General features: G+C 40.9%; 1 protein-coding gene across 1 annotated transcript in view; it reads right to left on the bottom strand.

The window, feature by feature from the left end:
• Window positions 1–955: 955 nt before the first annotated feature.
• adamts8 (ADAM metallopeptidase with thrombospondin type 1 motif 8) overlaps window positions 956–18378 on the bottom strand; it is a 31298-nt gene continuing 13875 nt past the window's right edge. The window contains exons 2-9 of the mRNA XM_062961424.1: window positions 17462–17701; window positions 15781–15913; window positions 14267–14434; window positions 13121–13419; window positions 12255–12438; window positions 11557–11729; window positions 10416–10591; window positions 956–9611 (exon numbers count right to left, since the gene is read on the bottom strand). Coding sequence (XP_062817494.1) covers window positions 8861–9611; window positions 10416–10591; window positions 11557–11729; window positions 12255–12438; window positions 13121–13419; window positions 14267–14434; window positions 15781–15913; window positions 17462–17701 — 2124 coding nt within the window. The 3' untranslated portion in view covers window positions 956–8860. The remainder of the gene's footprint in view (window positions 9612–10415; window positions 10592–11556; window positions 11730–12254; window positions 12439–13120; window positions 13420–14266; window positions 14435–15780; window positions 15914–17461; window positions 17702–18378) is intronic.

The following is an 18378-nucleotide window of genomic DNA, read 5'->3' as shown; positions in this document are numbered from 1 at the left end:
TGTATTCTAGTACATACTGAAAAGGATGTGAAGCATTGACTAAGGCTACATTTTTTTCTTTTGGCTGAGTCAATTGTCTTTCAGCATCTCCAGCTGTGTGCCTATCTCATGGATTCAAACCTTGTCAGTGGTTTCTGACATTTCGATGGGGCTGAAGGCTCATTCTCATGCCTTTCTGGCACACAATGTTTAGGCATCTAAAGCAAAGCATTACTACCATCACCAATATTATTTTGGGTGAGAATTTGTTCTTTTTTAATGAGAGGTTTCCAGAATTTGCAAGCTTTTTGATGAAGACCATTGAGGTGGAAGAGATTTTGCTCAACTGGAATCAATAATATTGACCTATGACCATTGATTTCTCTTTTCCCCAATGGGATTGCATCTGGGACTGACTGGGAATGGGATGAAATAAAGGTTTAGTGCCCATTTATTGCTTGTTCTTTGCCTATTTAATCCTCAAGACACACATACACACACATATCAAGTTTTGTAGCTGTTCATCAGCAGGTGGGGTTGTTTTCATTCCATCTTAAACATGAAGGATACACATATAATTACAGTAGAGTCTCACTTATCCAACAAAAATGGGCCGGCAGAACGTTGGATAAGCGAATATGTTGGATAATAAGGAGAGATTAAGAAAAAGCCTATTAAACATCAAAATAGGTTATGATTTTACAAATTAAGCACCAAAACATCATGTTATACAACAAATTTGACAGAAAAAGTAGTTCAATACGCAGTAATGTTATGTTGTAATTACTGTATTTACAAAATTAGCACCAAAATATCATGTTATATTGAAAACATTGACTACAAAAATGTGTTGGATAATCCAGAATGTTGGATAAGCGAGTGTTGGATAAGTGAGACTCTACTGTAATTATGAAGCTTGACAGTAGAGGAAATTCAACAACAAATTGTAATGGCAAATCAAAAATATACAACAAAATTGAGGGAATTTAATTGAAGTATTTTATTCACAGCCAAAGGCTAGTACAGTCTTATTACAATCTGGCTATCTGTTTCTAAAGACTAAAAGTGGGAGAGGAAAGAAAAAAAATAGGGCTTGTTTTTTTTCTTCAAAAGACAAAAAATAAAAGGAGATTAGGATGCTTTTTTTTTATTTACTGCAGATCTTCACTGGAACCAGCTTTCTAGGTTTACATGCCAAACTGTATTGAGATACTAGCTGTACAACTAAGCCGTTAGGAAAAAGGAGCAAGATTTCTTGACTCCTCAACACAAAAGAAGGGAGAGGCAGCAACATTGTTGAATGCAGTTGCCCTTTCTCTCCTGCTGCTAAAAACAGTTACTGTACACAAAATAAATATCTTTTACAAGAGGCTCAGTATAATGCTAAAATCCTTCACTGAAGGGAAACATATATACATATAAATCCTATATATAACTTATTTTACGTACATCGTCATAAATGCTACATGTTTTGTGTTTATTTGAAAGAAAGACAAAGTCAGGCAGGCATTCCAAATGTTGTTGGATGCCAGCATTACAGAATTGGAGAGGGGACCACGAAGGATGCTGGCAGCCAGAAGGCTGGATGAGAACAACCAGAAGAAGGCATCTTTATACTATAGACACAATCCTTTTTAGATAGGAGTGTTGCTTCTGAGACTACGAACTAACTCTCACAAGGCATCAGATGCTGTCTGATCTTGGAAGGTAAATAGAGCCACTCTACTGCCAATGATAACAGTTCCTATAGGCTATATTTCAAAGGAAGGAACTAGCAAAACTACCCCTGACTATTTCTTGCCCATGAAAGCCCTATGAAATTCATGAGGTCAGTATAAGTTGAAAGGCGATTTGAAGGCACATGCACACACCATTAGGGTTTTTTTTTTTAGCTGTATCTGATCTCCCCCTGCTCTTCTTTTTCTGGTCTTCATGCTGTTCCATGATTCATGTTGGCATAAGGTTCAAAAGTCCTTCCCATTTTTGGAAATGGCATTAGCATGGGCAACATCATGTTGTTTCCCCAGGCAGCAAATTACTTTTTGATAGTCTCTTGTATTCCTGCAAACATTTCCTCTGAAGAGCAATGCCACACCCATCTAAACCTTGGAGTTCCTTGGAATTGTTAGGAAGTTTATTTAGTTGTTATTCATTGTCAGGATCCTGGATCAAGTGGTTCTATTTCCTCCCCACACTAAGACTGTCAGCTCCCATGGTGCACTGTTTCTGTTGGTTATTGACGGGAAGAAGAAGGAATTTAGACAAAGATGATCTGGGTGCTCTTGGTTGTGAGGGAGAAAGGAAAGTGCATTATCAGATGGAGTATGTCTCCATTTCCCTTCCCTCTGGAGCTAGGACCATGTGATTCTCTTCTATGTAGCTTGCCCACTCGTAAAAAGCAGTGCTCCCACATTGGCTTGACAGCTATTGAAGGAAGGGGTTGGGTAGCATGTAAAGTTCCTGAAAATAACCCCCTGCGTCCCTTTTTTAAAAAAAAGAGCTGTGCAAATGTGTAATTCCTGCCCAATGGTCTTCCATCCATTTCTATGCAGAAAAAGAAGGGGGAAGTGTTGGGAACCTTATAATTTTGTGGATTATGGCCAAGCTTTACACATGGTGAGTTTTTTGCCTACCCAAAATGCAGCCCAGACTATGCACAACAGTTCTCAGGTTTTTGATGAAAAGCTCTCAAGGAAGGGGAACCTTGAAATGATGGTAAAGCCAGGGCCAGATGTATTATCCTCCCAAAAGTAGAGTCCAAGATCATGCATGACATGCCATTGAAAAACAAAGGGAAAGCTCTGCTGCTTTTGAATACTGTGGCTCAAGGAATAAATGGCCATGTAGCTGTAGATAGGAAAAGCCATTCTCTTTTCTCTGGGGCCAGGAAAGCCTTGAACCTCCTTTAGCAATGATCCTCTTGTGGGAAACCTCCTCCCTCACTCTGTGAGGCCATTGTTGGTGCCATGGGTGCTTGCCAATTGGCACCCAACAGACCACACTGGTTTCAGGAGGCATTTGTATACATTTTGCTTTCCTTCCTTCCTTCCTTTCTCTCCTTCCTTCACTTGCTCAGGAAAGCACAATCAGAACAGCGGACCAAATTGGGGTTTAGAAGCAGCAGCTCACAGACTGAGATTGATTTTTTTTTTCTGTAAAAGGGAAAACTAAAGAGCAGACTATCCTGACAGCCTTGATGGATGAGCTGTTGCTCTCCCCAATTCTGATTCTTGCACAGACTTTTCTGACAACGTGTGTGCGTATCTCTAACGTAGCCTCCGGGAAATGTCAGACTAGAATGCCGGGCATATTCCAAAGTGGTGTTAGTTACAGGCAAAGAGAAAAGACGCATGCGGTGACCTTTTGAGTTTAGAAACACTGTGCTGGAGAGAATAATGAATCGAGAAAAATGACAGCATCCAGCAGGCTGTCAAAACATACGGAATTTTACTTCCGGTGCATAGCCTTCAGCACAGGGTGAAGATGGATTTAAATGTAACAAAAGTGGCTGGAATGCACCTTTGCTGACTTGAGAAAGAGAGATGGCTTTAAGAGTCTGAGATGCCAAGGAGATGCTGGCTATAGTTCACTTTTCTCTTCTGCAACAGTGACGTTTTTGTAAGGTGTAAGAAGGATGCACTAATTTATAAAATGCAGAAAGGACTTCTTTGGCCCAGCATTTGATTTAGTAACACAAGTAATGTGTGGAAGGCAAGATGTAAAGCCAGATTCTCTCTGCTACAGAAGAAGCCATAGTTAAGTATGCCTGCCTTATCTTCACCTCTAAATAAAGCACCACTTCCATTATCAAACTTCAGTTTTGCAAACCTGCCTATTGGGCTAAAGTTTGATAAAGTGGAAGGCAATAGGAAAAGAGGGAGAACACACTAGTTAAATTGACGCAGGACATGGTTCTGAGTTTGCAAGACCTGAGCAGAGCAAGTGATGACCAGAGATCTTTAAGGACTCTCATAATGTTGCCAATCTCCATAAAACAACAATATTGATCTCAAGATAGGTGGTTTATAATTAGAATTATGCTTTCGCTGACTCCAGTTTTGCTTATATGCATATTTCAAATGTGCTCCTTGATAATTGAAAGCTTTCTGTGGCCAATAGCAGTGGACTTAAATAGTATGGAATAAGAAAGAAACATCAGTCCAAATGTGGCAACTGCCTTCTGTTTTCTTAAAAGAGGGCAATCCAGAAAACTGGATTATGTAACCATCTTGTTATGTTTTTCCCCACCAATCTAACAAGAGAGAACACAGGGCTTGAGCTACTCTTTTCTTTAATGGATTTTAAAAAATATTGGCAAAAGGATATATGCTAAAAAAAGAGTTAAATTTTAAAAAATTCTACAGCTGTATTGGAAAATGGTCCTGTGATTTATGAAAGTAAGGAAAGAAGTCAAGGAAAGGTTACTTTAGAAGAGGAATGATCTCTTGCAAAAGGATGACTACATCCAAGGATTCTCTGGGATACCTGAAAGACAGCAATAATTGCAAGTCTAATTGTTTGGCTCAGAAAACTGACTGCATGCCATAAGGAATCCTACCTTCCCTCCAACCCCTATCCACGGGATAAGAAATATTCTTGGCTTCTATAAAAACTCTCTACATCCTGCTAAGAGAGACTGGGACAGTTGCCCAATGTTTTGGGACTAAGAAAATTAAGAGCTGTCTGACAATGAAAAATGTTCTGGCCCGAAGTAGACACTGTGAGTCACAGCATTTCCTAAATTGCTCTCTCGAAATGCCTTTCATCTTATTATGTAGAATTTTCTATTTCAGGTTGCACCTAGGAGAACCCTGAAAAGCAATGGAAGCATTCAAGGTTTTCTATCTAGGCATATACAATTACATCAAGCTTAGGTCGCCCTTCTAAAAGCAGAAGCTGCAGGATTTGCTTCTTCCTATGTTTTAAAGGATATACCTTCCCACGTCATTATCATCACGATCATCACCACCACCACCATTATATTTATTTATACCCCACTTTTTCTCTCCACAAGAAGACTCATTCCACTTTCCCCCTTTTATCCTCATGTCTATCAATTTCCTGCAAACTAAGTTCAAAGTGCAAACGTATTTTGTACTCATTGAGTTTTCTTGAACAGGGAGTACTCGGAGGTGGTTTATAATAGATTTCTTCTGGAATAGAGGCCACTGCCATTGGTGTTCCCTGGTGGTGGTCTCCCCTACAAATACTAACCAAGCCTGGCCTTGCTTAAAGTCTAAAATCAGACAGGATTTGGCAACTTCAGGATATTCAGACAATGCAAAGGAGGGAGAAAAGTCATACCCAAAATGCTCCACATCTAGTAGAACTAACAATCTAAATTTAAAGTTTTGAAAGATATTTTACAAATTTCCAAAGAGAGCTGATGGCATTTGTGTATTTTAGCAAAAAGCCACACTAAAAAGTGATGTGGTGCCAGCTTAATAATAAACAGAGTGCATGTTGCTGCAGTCCCATGGAGGCAGATCTCTCTGATCACAGTGGGGTTTATTTCTGTATAGACATGCATAGGATGATGCTGTCAGACTCTGTTGTTCCTACTGTTTGGGCGTTTTTGTGCTTCACGTTTCCCCAACCATCCTTCCCACAATGGCTCAGTGTCATAGGCCACTATTATCTCTGTGTGGTAGATGCACGGGGTCAAAAGAGACAGTCCCTCCTCCGAGGCCACCCAGTGAATTCTTGACCGAGCGTCTGTTGTGCCCAAATCCTCGTCTTCCAACTGCTCCCTAATATATATGTTTGAGGCTACAGCCGTTTCCCTCCTGGGGTTGTTCCAGTGAGAGACCCTTTAGGCAGTCATTAACTTGCTCTGTTCAAGAGGAACAAAACCAGCTTCCTTTCTATTGTCAGGGAAGGTGCTGAGGGTCAGGGGCCTTGCTTCATGGCAGATCCGCTGTGAAAGGGTTTCCCTTCCTTTTCACACAGGCAGAACTAACTCTTCATGCTTGGCCAGAGCAACAATGGCCGAAGAAGAGATCTCTACTTAAAACACATGGCGATTGTGCCGAGCAGCTTTGTTGGAGAGGCTGCTGTCGGCAGGAAGCCCTCCCTGGAGATGGCCAGAGCGCATTCTGCTCTGCTACGCCCCCAAGAGAGAAGAGCCAAGCAACACCATGGATTTCCCAAGCACAGACCACTTAACTCACAACGTTCCACAAAGCCAGATACACAGTGCAATGGCCTTCAACATTAGCATTAAAAATGATCAATGTGCTACAGAAAGGCTGCTCATTCCTAGCTCCAAAGTTTGCGCATGTGGGATTTTTCTGGGAGTTAAAGGAACAAAGGGGCTAAAAACAGAGCACTTTCTGGGACCACACCATCCATTTGTTGATGGATGTTGCACAGCAGCAGCAAATTCTTCCATCCATTATGCCCAGTGAGTTGGTAAGCTTTTGGACTATACCATTAGAGGGAATCAGAATGCCTTTGTGTAAAGAAACAACCCAAATGTATCATGCTAGTACACCAAGATGAAACATTTATCACTATCCTGTCTGCACAGGCAGCACATAATTAAAAGAAATTGGGGAGAGGGGTATTTCAGAAAAAAATACTGTCTCCTTCTCCATACACTCCAAAATGGTTCAAGTCCAGAATTGTTTTCTAATGTTTAGAATGGCTCTAGGTTTCTGTCTACACCAACAGGAAGTCTTACATTTCCAAGGCACAAAGGGCTTCATCAAAATATTCTTAATTGTCTCCAAACATTTGGGACTGTGCTTTGTGAGAAAAACAAACACATCAAGAAAGCTTATATTAACATAAAGCCTTTTAAATGTGAGGGGGGAGGCATGACAGCTTCTTACAAGAGCAGCAAGATGCCCTGCCCCAAACCTGACATTTCCGTTGGCAAGCTGGTACTCTTCGCTGTCAGTCTGTCAACAAAGTTTTATCACTTGAGCAGCAGGGTACTGTATGTGTTCCACAGACGGATAGGCGAACGGGCTGATCCAGCAATAGGCTGGCATGCTGCACTTGTCCATACATGCAGAAGCCCAATGTTTGCAAAGCCAAGCTGGACACTTTCCCCTGAGCTGATCTGCTTATAAATCCCAAAGTCTATCTGCTGTTGCCAATGACAATTTTGGAGCGAGATGAAGAAACACAGTCTGAAATTCTCACATCTTATTTTTTGAAAATGAATAAAGGAAAGACAGATAATGAGAGCAATGACAGCTGAGGGCTCAGCGGCTTTCGTTCTAAAGCAAAAATCCATGCAATTGGGGAAAACCGAGAAGTAGGATAAAAATTGCTGAGAAAGTAAGGCCAGGATGTTGAATTGTTTCATGGCCTTCTCTTTCCCTGACTCCTAAATACTCTGAAGGCACCAGATCCTGTCTGATCTTGGAAGCTAAGCAAGGTCAGCTCTGGTTAGCACTTGGATGGAAGGCTGCCAAAGAATGTCAAGTGCTGTTGACTATATTTCAGAAGAAGACAATGGCAAACAACTCCTGCATAGGAAAACCTTATGAAATTCATGGGGTTTCCATAAGTTGACACGCAACTTGAAGGCACATACAGGCACACGCTGTTCTCAGAGGCCTCCAAATACGACACTTCTCAGTTGCCTTGCAGATCTTTTCTAAGACACCTCTTGCTGCTAGGATCTCCTTGTCCTGGTACAAGTTCACTTGAAGGCAATTTGCTGGAAAGGGTGAAAGTTCGTTGGCTGATTGAGTGTCTCCCCTTGGGCCAGACAGTCTGGGCCAGAGAGAGATATTTTGGCTGTTCTGCTCTGCTTTGGCCAGGCTCCTGGTTGGGAAGGAAGAGCTCCCGCCTCAGACAGGAAGACTATCTGCCTCCTCAGCTGCAGACAGCAAAGGAGAGACACATACAGGATAATGACCCTGATGGAGATGAATGAGCAAGTTATGGGTCTGGCGTAAAGGCAGAAACACAATCCCTCTCCTTCGAGGGGACTCCGGCTAAAGATATCCTGCCTTACTTAATGCTGAATTCAACCCAAGAAGAAACCAGTTATTATAATGGGCACAAATATTTCCCATGGCTATAATAGCATCAGCACAGTAGCCATATAGCGATTTCTTTCTCCTCCCTAAAATAGTCACATGGGTGATCAGGAATCATACATTGAGTGGGATGTCATTAGATATTGATAGTGAAAGCAATGAACAAATATCTACATAAGAAACACAACCAGTGCCAGAAAGGGATATACTACAGCTCTTTCCAAGTTGTTTGCAAAATCTGGGCAAAGCTAATGACTATGAAAATTGCAAGAATTATTGGACTTTAGTCATATTTACTAGTTCTGTGGTCATGACTTTAAAAATGGCTAGAGGGAGAAGAAATGAAGTCAGTCATACCCAACACCTCAAAAAAGAAGGACAAGTGCTGTAGAAAGTGGCTAGCTCCTGATCTAGTAACCTTTGTTGCTCCTCTCTGGGTTATTAAGGTGGCACCCCCTGGGAAAGAGGAAGTACTTTGGAGTGTAGCTAGATCTTATTGGTTCATCTACCTTCTGCTCACACCTAAGAGACATTTCTATTCCTCCTAGTTGTTAAATATAAGCCCATAACCCCCAGCACCCTAAAGAATATTTTAAAAAGTCATATGATTTGTCAAAAATCCCATGCCATTCCCCCACACTGAGGTAGATGTCACTTTGGAGGAAGACAAAGCAGGAAGAAGAAAGAGGGAAAGAAAGAGTGGCTGATCTTCAATGCCTCCTAATCTTTTCAACAGATCTACCTGGCGAGGGCCTGTTCAGGCCAGTTAGTGCACATCTGCCTTTAAAACCTACAGCCCTGCTTGGCCAGACCAAGCCTGGTTTTGGGTTAGTAGTTAGCCTATGTTACACATGCCTCTCATGTGTCGGAACTTTGGCTTTGCCTCAGCACTCCTGGAGCATGCAAGGACTAGTGGCTGGTGGTGGACGTGGTGAACTGCATTTCTCTGAGGCAATGGGCTTCCCCACATAGTCAGTGCACAAGGCACTTCGTGTCCGCACTCCCTCTCCACACGTCTGGGAACAGGGGGACCAAGGCCCCATCTGCCAGATCGGGCATGGGAGGTCGCTGCAGGGCTTGATGTCCTCCGGCTTGAGGCCCTTGTCACAGGTCAAGGAGCTCTGACCGTCTACGTCTAGGCATTCAACTGTTCGTCTCTGCCAGCCGGAGCCACAGGATTTCGAGCACTCAGACCAGTCTCCCAGCACCCACTGCGACGTCAACATGGGCTTGATGACATTGGCCAAGCTCTTCTCCTTGCTCTTCTGCTTGCTAAAGTAGGTGTCCTTGGGGATAAAGAAGGTGTATCTCACCTTTGGAGAAGGGAATACCTTGGGGAGGAACATCTCACTGGAAACTGACAGCACCTGGACAGTAATGGATTCGGGGAGTCGCTGGTAACTCTGAAGGCGTTCCAGGGTTGTAAGGGAGCCACTGTATCTCAGGACAGTCCCTTTCATGAAAATGTCTTGTTCCATGGCAGAAACAGTGAGGTTTCCATTCAAGAGGTATTTACCATCCAGTGTCCTCAAAGCTAAATAGTTCCCATCGTGCCTCACTCCTCGGCGGCTGTGTTGCTTGATATCAATGTTGGTTGCTCCCACAGGAATTGTGACAATGTCATTATACCCAAACCTATAGAGACCAAAGAGATGGTTGTTATCTGCAGAAATAGGCAAAGTGTGCAAAAATATTTTTTGTTTATATTTATTCCATGACAAGAAAAACTCTGGTTTCTGTATCTAACTCTTAGAATCTGTTGCAAATACCCATAGTATAGACTGAGCTTAAACTGTTACCTTTGAGTTACCTTTGAGAAGTATATGATTATGTAAGGTGGGAAATAAGGATCTTCAGCATAATCCCAATGTCATCACCTAACTGTTAGGTTCCAGGATTACTGAAGGCTCAGTTTAGCTTAGTAATATTGCTATATTTGGAATAGCATTCTAGACATATAGCAGATATATTTGAAATTGGGAGTAAGAAGAAAATTGGGCAGAGAAAGTAAAAACAACATGCTTGGATCATAAATGAGATAGTATTAAGACTACTTCTTAACAGTACTGTAAAAGGAAAAATCAAAGCACTAAAGAAATGTTGTTACTGGTAATCTGTTTTGAGAAGAACTTTGGGCATCACATCACACTTGCAGGTGCCTCATCCATTATCCCAAGCAAAGGAAGCTGGCAAATTTCTGGTTTTGTACGCTTGCCAAAGCTATCCTTCTTGGATTCCTTAGCTCAGCTGCATTTTGTCAGAGAGCCAATGCCTGACTGATATATAACCTTGTGCTTATGAAGAACCATGCTTAAATCTCAGCTTCAGAAGCATACTAAATAAGGATGCAAACCAGCCCTAGGCTTTCGTCCTTTACAATTCCACCCTCCTCTTTCGAATTACTTGGATCAACTGAAGCTGATTCAGTGTGTCTCTTACTTGGATCTGTTGAGTGATCCAGTTATTTTCCTGCAAGATGACCCATTGCCGCCGCAAACCCCACACTTGTCTAATTTCTTGAGTGATCCAATAATGTGGTCACAGCCAGCCTTGATGCACTGACCATGGACACAAACAGAGAGTGTATCCGGTGCGCAGACAGTCCCATCAATCACCTGATATAAAAACAAAAGAAAACAAAGTAAGAACATATTGTCTATTATACAATGAATGGTGGGGTGATAGATCTTCCAATGGCTAGGATCAGATCCATTTACAAGTGGCTTCCTTCTGTGCTCCCTTCTTGTCATATTAATGCCAGTTGCAAGTGCTATTTAGAACCTCCACCTTATTGCCAGTTGGAGGAGAAATGTTTTTGTAAGTGCCAACATTTCTACTGCCTGCCTATATTTTCAATGTAATTATCCTGACTTAAGTAACAGCAGTTGGCATATTGATCATCCATACCATCAAAGTGAACATTATTCCTGTAGGAAGTACTTTATGTTGAATTAAATAATCTTTCTCAGTATTGTCCATGCTGACTGGCAAGAACTCTTCATGGTTTCAGACAGGTGTTTTTCCTGCCCTGCCTGAAGAAGTTGTGGATTGAACCTGGGACCATCAACTTACAAAGAGTAGAGTGACGGTCTTGGGTTCAGGTTGGCCGGAGTTCCTCCCTTGACAACTTGCTTGGGCTGTTCCATTGTCCATAGAAAAGTGACTTCCATGTGCACAGGAAAGCATGGAAGCACTCATAGGAGTTTATCACACAAGACAGGCAAATTGCAATTACAGCAGGACAAAAGCATCTTTGTTTTGGATTTATCACATGACCTCAATCCTTTCCTGCTGCTCTCCTAGTGAGATACCATTGCAAGGTATTTCTTTTACAAAAGAAGGTTGTTAGCAGATTATTTGTATTTGTAATCAAAGTGCTTCCCACTCATTCTCCTACCAGAAGAGCAGCAGGGGAGGAGTGAGAAGCCCAAGTAATTTTGTAATTGCAATTTCCCTGCTTTGTGTGATGAACTCCATAGTCACACAGTGAAAGAGGGGATCTTCAGTGTGCTTTAAGTGCCCAAGATTCTTTGTGGTCACTCTCAAAGTAAGACAGTGGGTGCTAAAAGAGAGTTCTTACTTTAGTCTCAAACACTTTGAATTCATTCCCTTTCTTCGCCTGACAGACCAGCTTGCAGCGATCTCGAGGTGATACTCCTGCATACTTAGGGGCCCACTCCAGCAGATTCCCATTCATGTCTGTGTAGTTGTATCTGTTGTACTTTTCACACTGTTGCTCTCGAAAACTCTTGTCTACAAAGAAAGGGAAGAGGATCTCAAACACATATCACTGAAAATACAGACATGGAGGATTATCATGTTTCATTTCGAACCTATAATTAGATGATAATTATCCAAATGACTGATACATGTGGCTATTGCTGTTATCGCTACAACCAAAGTGTCCACTAACATAACTTCTAACCAAAGATTGCAATTTGGGATGGGTTTAACTCATTGCAATGCATGCTATGTTGATGATTGCTTTTTAATTTTTTTGCGGGGAGATAGAAACAAAAAACCTTAGCATTGAAACATCATTATTCTCCTTAAAGCCTTTTCAATGCTTTAATACATTTTCAAATGCCCTTAGAAAACAACTAGGAAGTAACTAGGAAGTATTTTGTATACCTTTCCATTAATCACATTCTTTGCTGTCACATTGATTTTGAACTGAGATTTGGTATGCCCTCATTACAAGGAGGACTTATTGCATTGAACAACAATACTTGCAATGCAGTACAATATGACCTGCACTTATAAACAGTTGATATTTACCATTAGGTGGGCATTCTTCCGTGTTGCATGACTGATATTGGACTCTTTGGCCTTCACAGTATTTGCCCCCATTCTTAGGCACAGGATTGTCACAGGCTCTGTAGGAGAAATGCACGCCTCCACCACATGTCCTGGAACATGGTCCCCAAGAGCTCCAGGGTCCCCAGTTTCCATCCACTGGAGGCTGAAAGATAGAAATCCTCAGGTTATGGCTCACATCCTTTGTGATTTGATACTGGAAGGCTGCCCTCAGGAAGAAAATCATTACAATGGGAAAACTAATCTTATCTTATTTGTTAGACAGCAGACCAGCTGCTTCAGTACTGGTTTCCTTTACTCTCCATTCCCTTTTCTCTTTGTGTTGTATCACAATACATTTTGTCTATATCAGGGCTTCTTAAACTTTTACACTTAGGACCCCTTTCCACCTGACAAATCTTTTATATAGATATATAAAATAGGTATAAAATCAAACTTTTACGGATGAGAAATCAGCATTTGCAAGGCTTGCTAAAGAGGCTCATTTTCCTTTTCATGAAGTATAGCTGATATCTTCTGCAGAGTCCACCACCGCACAACAGATTCATGTAAATGCCTGAAACAGCCACTAGGTGGCATTCAGAAAACTTAGTTTCCAATTTTTTGGGATTCTGACATTGAATTAAGGGGCCAGGACCCACAGTTTAAGAAACAGTGGTCTAAATTTCTTGGAAATGACCCTAGAGGAAAGATGATGTATCTCTTCCCTATGCCAGTCCTTCGGGTCCAAGTTCAGATTATTTCTAACACATTTTATTACAACAATGGAAAGAGGATTTGCATTAATGTTCCATAGAAGAGTAGCTTAATGCCCACTATGAGATTACCTCAGGGATCACGGCATCCTGCGCTACACAATGCCCATCCAAGCACATCTTCCCTGCCCCACAAGATGTCCCATCTGCCCAAGGCAAGCTGCCATTTTTGGTGTGGCACAGGCGTTCTCCTGCATCTAGCTTGCACCAGAGCTGGGAGCAGATGTCCTCCTGAGAGGCATTTGGACAATGTTGGAACTCTTTGCCGAAGATTTGCTGACACTGACGATCCAGGTTATATAAGGCCACTTGGCCAGGAAGGTCTGTGGGGAAGGCAATAGGCTCGGCTGGTTCATCAAGCAGACAGTCACCTATTGGGTGAGAAAATCATGAGAAGGTTGCATTGCGGGTTATGTTAAAATTATTATTTAATTGTAAACCAAAAGAAAGAGATTCTTCCTTGAAGTAGCCAACTTGGGGAATAGGAGGAAAAAGAGAGAGACAAATAGCCCAAAGAACCCAATACTATCAATATGACTCAAAGACCCCAATACTAACAATATGACTTCAACCCAGTACGGCATCCTTAGTTTTGCCATTTTCTTTACTAGCAACAATTTGGGATTGGTTTGCTCTGGGACCCATTCATTTGTTCTTTTAGCCATTTATGGTATCCATAAAACTTTTCTCCAGAGCCATATTTCCCGCAAATTGATTTTCTTCCTATCATCTTTCTTTACCACCCAGCTTTCACAAAGATATATAGAAAACAGAAATATTATGGTCTTGATGAGACTGAGTATGACATGTAGTTTTAAATTGTGTTCCATTCAGCTATGTTTTGAATATTATAGATTATTTAATTTTGTAATAATAGTGCAACTATACTAATAGTAATGTTTTACCCACCTGGTCAATAGCTAATGCAGTTGCTTATATATTGTTTTAGTTAATCGTGGTGTGAATTTCATGGAATTTCACTTTGGGGAGGAACACATGATACAAATCAAATCAGTGAATTAAATACCACTCGTCTTTGGTTTTTGAACCAACTCAAGAAGCCTTATCAGCTATTGTCATGCAGCTAGCAATGGAATATGTCCAAAGTAGTATGGTCCTTCTCAGATCAAAGGCACACTCATCTCTGCTCAATAGTGAACATCAGTAGAACAGCCCTAGGAACAAATAGCCCCAAATGGATAGTGAGATGATCCTTACCATGTCCTCCATCCAAAAATTCTGTGATATACATGGCACTGCATGGTGACCATGGCAGAGTTTTGTTCAGATGGATAAAGAGAGGAGCCATCATGTGATGCCTTCCTAAGCTCCCGAAGAGTCTCTCACATGTCTTGGAATCGTCATGAGGCATGCTGAGAACGTGCCCTGGAACAGGAGAAAACGGAAAGAAGAAGTCAATAGATGAACCTAGAAAAGGCCTGGAGAGGACATACTTTGTTGGATGTCAGTAAACCAAACTGCAAATACTGATCCTGTGGATATGGAGGTCGTACTGTATAGTCCCAGAGTTTGTAGTCTAGTGGGGCACTACAACTCTTTGACTGAGAATTCTTAATGCTCCTCCCTAAACTGAAAATCCCAGGAGACCGTACAATGATATCATGGCGGTTAAAGTGGAATCATTGGGTTGTAAGTGTGTAGTGTGAAGGGATCCATAGCGTTATTAAGGCTGAAACATTCTACAAAATTAAGGACACAGCATGACTTTATATACTAAAGGAATCTTCACCATAACTCTTCTAAGCAAGAACAGACCAAAAGCCACACTGAAACACCACTCTACTGGCAAAATGGGATCAGCACCAACACAAAGATATATATTTTTTGTAATGGTTTTGCAAGATATGAATGTTCTCCCAGAAAGTCTTAAGATATAGTTTGAGGATTACAGCACATACAGTAGAGTCTCTCTTATCCAACATAAATGGGCCGGCAGAACGTTGGATAAGCGAATATGTTGGATAATAAGAAGAGATTAAGAAAAAGCCTATTAAACATCAAAATAGGTTATGATTTTACAAATTAAGCACCAAAACATCATGTTATACAACAAATTTGACAGAAAAAGTAGTTCATTACACATTAATGCTATGTCGTAATTACTGTATTTACGAATTTAGCACCAAAATATCACAATGCATTGAAAACATTGACTACAAAAATGCGTTGGATAATCCAGAATGTTAGATAAGTGAGTGTTGGATAAGTGAGACTCTACTGTATGTCTCTATGGCAACATCCATATTTGACATTAAAAAAACCATGGGCATTTTTTTTTCGTGTCAGGAGCGACTTGAGAAACTGCAAGCCATGGGCATAAAACACACTTTGTGACACCAGGGATGGTATTGGGGTGATGGTGTACTTATCGTGAAGCTCGAAAAAAATGTTAAATGCCTCTGTGTCTGTCTATATATGTTGTTTGTCTGTTGGCATTGAATGTTTGCCATATATGTGTTCATTGTAATCCGCCCTGAGTCCCCTTCAGGGTGAGAAGGGCGGAATATAAATACTGTAAATAAATAAATAAATAAATAAATAAATAAATATTTCATTCAGTGAAAGTATTCTGTTTTCCCTCCTGTGCTATCATTTTCTGCCATGCTCTTGACCTTGAGAATATTCCATTTGACACCTTGGTATCATCTATGAAGCAGTTGTTTATGCTGTCATGATGATGGTCTACCTATCTATATGGGCAGAGCAGCTACCTAGTTCATGGGCCAAAGTGTAGGCAGCCTGGAGGCCCTCATCTTCTATCACAGAACAGCTTTTGTTGGGGTCACACATGGTGCCAGTCTCAGCCACTCCAAGCGTACTGCAGCTCTGATGTCCACAGAAATCCTGCAAGTGAAGAAAAATGTAAGGTGTAAGATACTTTAAAGACCCTTGTTCCTCTCTGTGATGTCCTTGGTGAATTTTCTTATGCACATAAATGGAATCAGATATCGATCAGATCATTTTCCCTCTGTCCCAAACTGGTCCATCCAATTGCTGTCAGTAGAGACTGTCTTTTAGATGGTATCACCTGTTCAGGTATGAAGGGTGACAATTGGGGACATGACCCTTTCATAAGTAGCACTCCTCTCCCATGATGTCCTATCCATGGAAGATCACTTGGTGGCTACCTGTTATCCCTTTAATGCCAGGTGAATGTCGTTTTATTCATACATGGTTTTAAGACCCCTTTTGGTATCACTTATCTTTTAAAGCCATCATGAGTAACGGTCCCTTATAGATGAAAGTATTTTTTAAAAAATCCTTTCTTTTTTACTATTTATTTTAATTGGCAGAAAATTGGTATTTGTTGGTACGGAGTAGTCACCTGGATTTTATGTTTTGAGACAAAGGAAATACCGAAAGGCCTTGATTTTATTTATTTATTTATAACAATACAGTAGAGTCTCACTTATCCAAACTAAATGGGCCGGCAGAAGCTTGGATAAGCGAATATCTTGGATAATAAGGAGGGATTAAGGAAAAGCCTATTAAACATCAAATTAGGTTATGATTTTACAAATTAAGCACCAAAACTTCATGTTATACAACAAATTTGACAGAAAAAACAGTTCAATACGCAGTAATGTTATGTTGTAATTACTGTATTTACGAATTTAGCACCAAAATATCACGATATATTGAAAACATTGACTACAAAAATGGCTTGGATAATCCAGAGGCTTGGATAAATGAGGCTTGGATAAGTGAGACTCTACTGTACTTATATCCCGCCCTTCTCACCCATAAGGGACTCAGAATGGCTTACAATAAAGCACAATATAAAAATATTACAGACAATTCAATCAATTAAAATTAAACACATTAAACATTGATAAAAATATACATATAAATACACAATTGGCGCATTTCGAGTCTGATAACTGGTCTGTCATTGAATTCTAGGGTGGTAATAATTGATGCTGCTGATGTTGATGCATCTCTGGTGGGCTTTGAGTTTGTATGGGCATTTTTATTTAGACATGATGGTGTTTACAGAGTTTCCCCCTCCCCATTCTATGTAAATGTCATATTTGTAAAGGTCACACACTGAAGAATTAATGCAGATTGACACCAGTTTAACTGCCATGACTCAATGCTATGGAATCGTAGGAGTCAGAATTTGGTGAGACAAATGGCACTCTTTGGTAGAGTGAGCTAAAGACCTTGTAAAACAACCACTCCCATGCTTTCATAGCAATGACCCATGGCAGTTAAAGTGCTGTTAAACTGCATTAAGTTAAAATCACTTTTAGGAGACCAAATAAGCACAATTCAATGCATGGGTTATTTCTTAAAGAACAGGACCTATGCGAAAAATGAATACTTCTCTGTTCTTTTCCCAGTTCCACCCAAATGCCTCTGAGGGATTCTGCCAGCAGGCCTTTTCGATACCTGTCTTGTCAAGAGGATTGCTGTGTCATAGTGTTCGGAGTGACGGTCACTTGGAGGGTTGAACTGCTGTTGCCAGTTGCAGAAGTTACGTAGCATGAGCCCTCCATTGTCCGAGACTTCCGGCCCAGCCTTCTCGTCTTCCACCAGCAGCACCTTCACTACCACCAAATTGATAGAGTTCTTCAGGCTGGGGTGTTTGTAGATCTGAGCAGCTACGGACATTAAAGTGAGGATATGATTCTGAAAGATGGCAATGGATAAAAGAAATGACACATTAGATAAATATCCTGCAAGCAGACAAAGCTATAGAGGTTAAGACAGTGATTCCCAAACTTTGGTCTCCAGTGATTTTGGACTTCAATTCCCAGAAGCCTCCGCCAACTTGGCCAACATTTAGGCATTCTGGGAGCTGAAGTCCAAAACATCTGGAAGACCAAAGTTTGAGAAACATTGGACTAAGGCTTTGGTTTGTCATGAACCAAATAGAAAAAACAGAAAAGACAAAAACAACATCTTGGTTTTTATTTACTTTTTAGATTTCAAAGTTTGGTGTAGGCAGTGTTTTCTGCAGAATGGTAGGAGGACAATAGTGTTTCCTAGTAAAGCATCTTTAAAAAACACTTTTGATCCCAAGCTGCTTGCATGAGGTGTTGTCATTGTTTAACTGACAAGCTATTTCAAGCTCTCATGTATTCAAATGAATGTAGACATTAAGATATCTTGAATCCTAAAAGTACATAATTTTAAGCCTACTTTCCTTCCCCACTTTCTCTCCTCAGAATTAGTACAGGAATAATGGTTTGCTTTGTAGAAGCAGGGAGAACAAATGTTTACCTTGTAGTATCCGTTTGCTTTGAGTAGGAGATGACTGTTCACTTTCTAAAACCATTGTATGGCGTTTTGCCCTGACTGCAAAC

The sequence above is a fragment of the Anolis carolinensis genome, unplaced genomic scaffold, assembly GCF_035594765.1.
Source record: "Anolis carolinensis isolate JA03-04 unplaced genomic scaffold, rAnoCar3.1.pri scaffold_8, whole genome shotgun sequence".
NCBI lineage: Eukaryota > Metazoa > Chordata > Lepidosauria > Squamata > Dactyloidae > Anolis > Anolis carolinensis.
Note: the sequence above shows the minus strand (reverse complement) of the source record. Positions and strands in the feature narration are given on the sequence as shown.